The 2021-nt window shown below is 35.7% G+C and overlaps 1 protein-coding gene across 1 annotated transcript; it reads right to left on the bottom strand.

Moving 5' to 3' along the window:
- Nucleotides 1–3: 3 nt before the first annotated feature.
- LOC108558072 (homeobox protein MSX-2-like) lies at nucleotides 4–706 on the bottom strand. The gene is made up of 2 exons (XM_017914877.1): nucleotides 625–706; nucleotides 4–566 (listed from the first exon to the last, which is right to left on the bottom strand). Exons 1-2 carry the CDS (start codon nucleotides 704–706, stop codon nucleotides 4–6), a joined length of 645 nt encoding a protein of 214 aa, XP_017770366.1.
- Nucleotides 707–2021: the final 1315 nt, after the last annotated feature.

Here is a 2021-nt window from a genome sequence, read left to right as displayed (position 1 = left end):
GATTTAAAATTGGAAATTGGAAACGACGAAACTGGATTCGAGACCGTACGGATTCAGATACGCCACGTCGAAGTCCCTGACGTATTTGCCCATGTCGTCGCCACCCTGGAAGTTGGGCACGTAACCATAGGTATTGTTGCCATAGTAATCGTTGTTATAGGGAAAGGTAATGTTTGGAAACTGCTGCGGTTGGCAGATTTGCATTGGAGGAATGTGCGGCAACTGCGGCGGCTGCTGATAATACAAGGAAGACGTGGTTGCAGCAGCAGCAGCAACATTCATATGCTGCGAAAGATAATTCAAATCTAGAGACGGCGTGTCGTTGGTGGAGGTGATAGGTGAAAACTGTATTTTCAACTGTTCCTCGAGCTTCAGTTTGTCGCGTTTCTTCTTCTTCATCCGTCTGTTCTGAAACCAAATTTTGATTTGTCTCTCCGTGATGTTCAGATCGCGCGCCATCTCGCTGCGCCTGTTCTTGCCGATGATTCTGTTCGCGTCGAACTCGTTCTCCAGCTTCAAGAGTTGATGCGCCGTGTACGAAGTGCGTACCCTTTTGTATTTCTTAACTATGAACAAACGAAAACATGTAACACAACAGTTGAGATTCGCAACAAATCTAAATACCTTTTTTGGGAACTTCCTTCGCCGGACTCTGGGGTTCTTCCTTGATCATCTTCCTTTGCTCGACGTCTTCGGATGATAGCATTATTGCACAGACCAAAATCTCTTTAAATACGTTTCCTCCCTTCCAATAAGCATTACTTTGTAACTACACGTAAACAACAATATTTGCGTTTTCAAATTTACCATAACATTTACCAATTTCTTACGTATTGGGAAGTCAATTAATAGCTGATTTGTCGTTATCTTCAGGCATCTTTCAAGTGTTTGGGTCAGCGCAATTAATCGAATATTTGCCTAAAGTTCGCCTAATTGCTTTTGCAAAAATCAAAATATCATTAGAGGGATTATGCAAACAGTTGTGCAATTAGCTGTATTTTATCTTTTATCTGTAATTCAAATAACTTCGGCCCAATATATTTTCGCAAGAAATTTCTTGGAAACTTTGGTAATTGCGGCCAGAAGTGAAACAAACACTCCGGATTTTATCTACTCGAGAAACTTAATTGTTTGCACAACAAACGACTTCGTAAAAAGTTTCATTTTGCACTATTCACAATAAAAATAGAAATTCATAGCACACTTCACAACAACAAAAACAACTTTTCCTACGCTCTTGATAAAAAAAAACTTGACAACAACAATAAGAAACAAATCTTATTCATGACCAATTCGATTCAGTACAACAAAATGAAAAAATTAAACTGTAATAACTCTATTCAACTTTACTTAAAACAGATCTTAGTAATCCACGCTTTCTATCATCCACTATCGAAATTATAGCCATCGTTGTTACTTAAGTAAGTTAGAGCCTTCTTCGATTTAGGCAATAAACAAAAGCAACGAAGGAATAAACTAAACCACATCACGAAACGTTTGGATACGAACTAAGAAACATGAGCTACCTCGTAATGCAAATCGTTAAAAACGTTATTAGTCTTAATTGAGGCAGTGTATTTAAATATAATTAACGCAGCAATTTACGCGTTCCTCCTATCTATAAATTAAGTACTTTTTGTAAATTACAAGAAGATTATGCGAAATAATAATTTCCAAAACACCTAAGCATTTTTATTTTTAAATTACATTATTTATTCCATCTCTAACATTCTGGTGTTAATTAAAGGGACGATGGAAATACCGGAGAACGATTAAGCTGTTGTTAGGAAACTAACAGCAATTTTTAAAAAATGTTTTCGAAAAATTTATTTAAATTTCACAAAGAAATGTACGCTTGTGAAGATGTTGTTAACTATAAGAATCAATCACAAGTGTTACAATTAATTAATATAGTTTGATTCGTTAATTTGTTTACAGTATTTCATTCAGAAACTTATGGTTATTGTTGTTGATTGTTTCTTAATATCTTTGTAATGAAACTAATGTTTGTTTTCTATTGA

Source organism: Nicrophorus vespilloides, unplaced genomic scaffold (genome assembly GCF_001412225.1).
Source record: "Nicrophorus vespilloides isolate i.1.1-1 unplaced genomic scaffold, Nicve_v1.0, whole genome shotgun sequence".
Taxonomy (NCBI): Eukaryota; Metazoa; Arthropoda; class Insecta; order Coleoptera; family Silphidae; genus Nicrophorus; species Nicrophorus vespilloides.
Note: the sequence above shows the minus strand (reverse complement) of the source record. Positions and strands in the feature narration are given on the sequence as shown.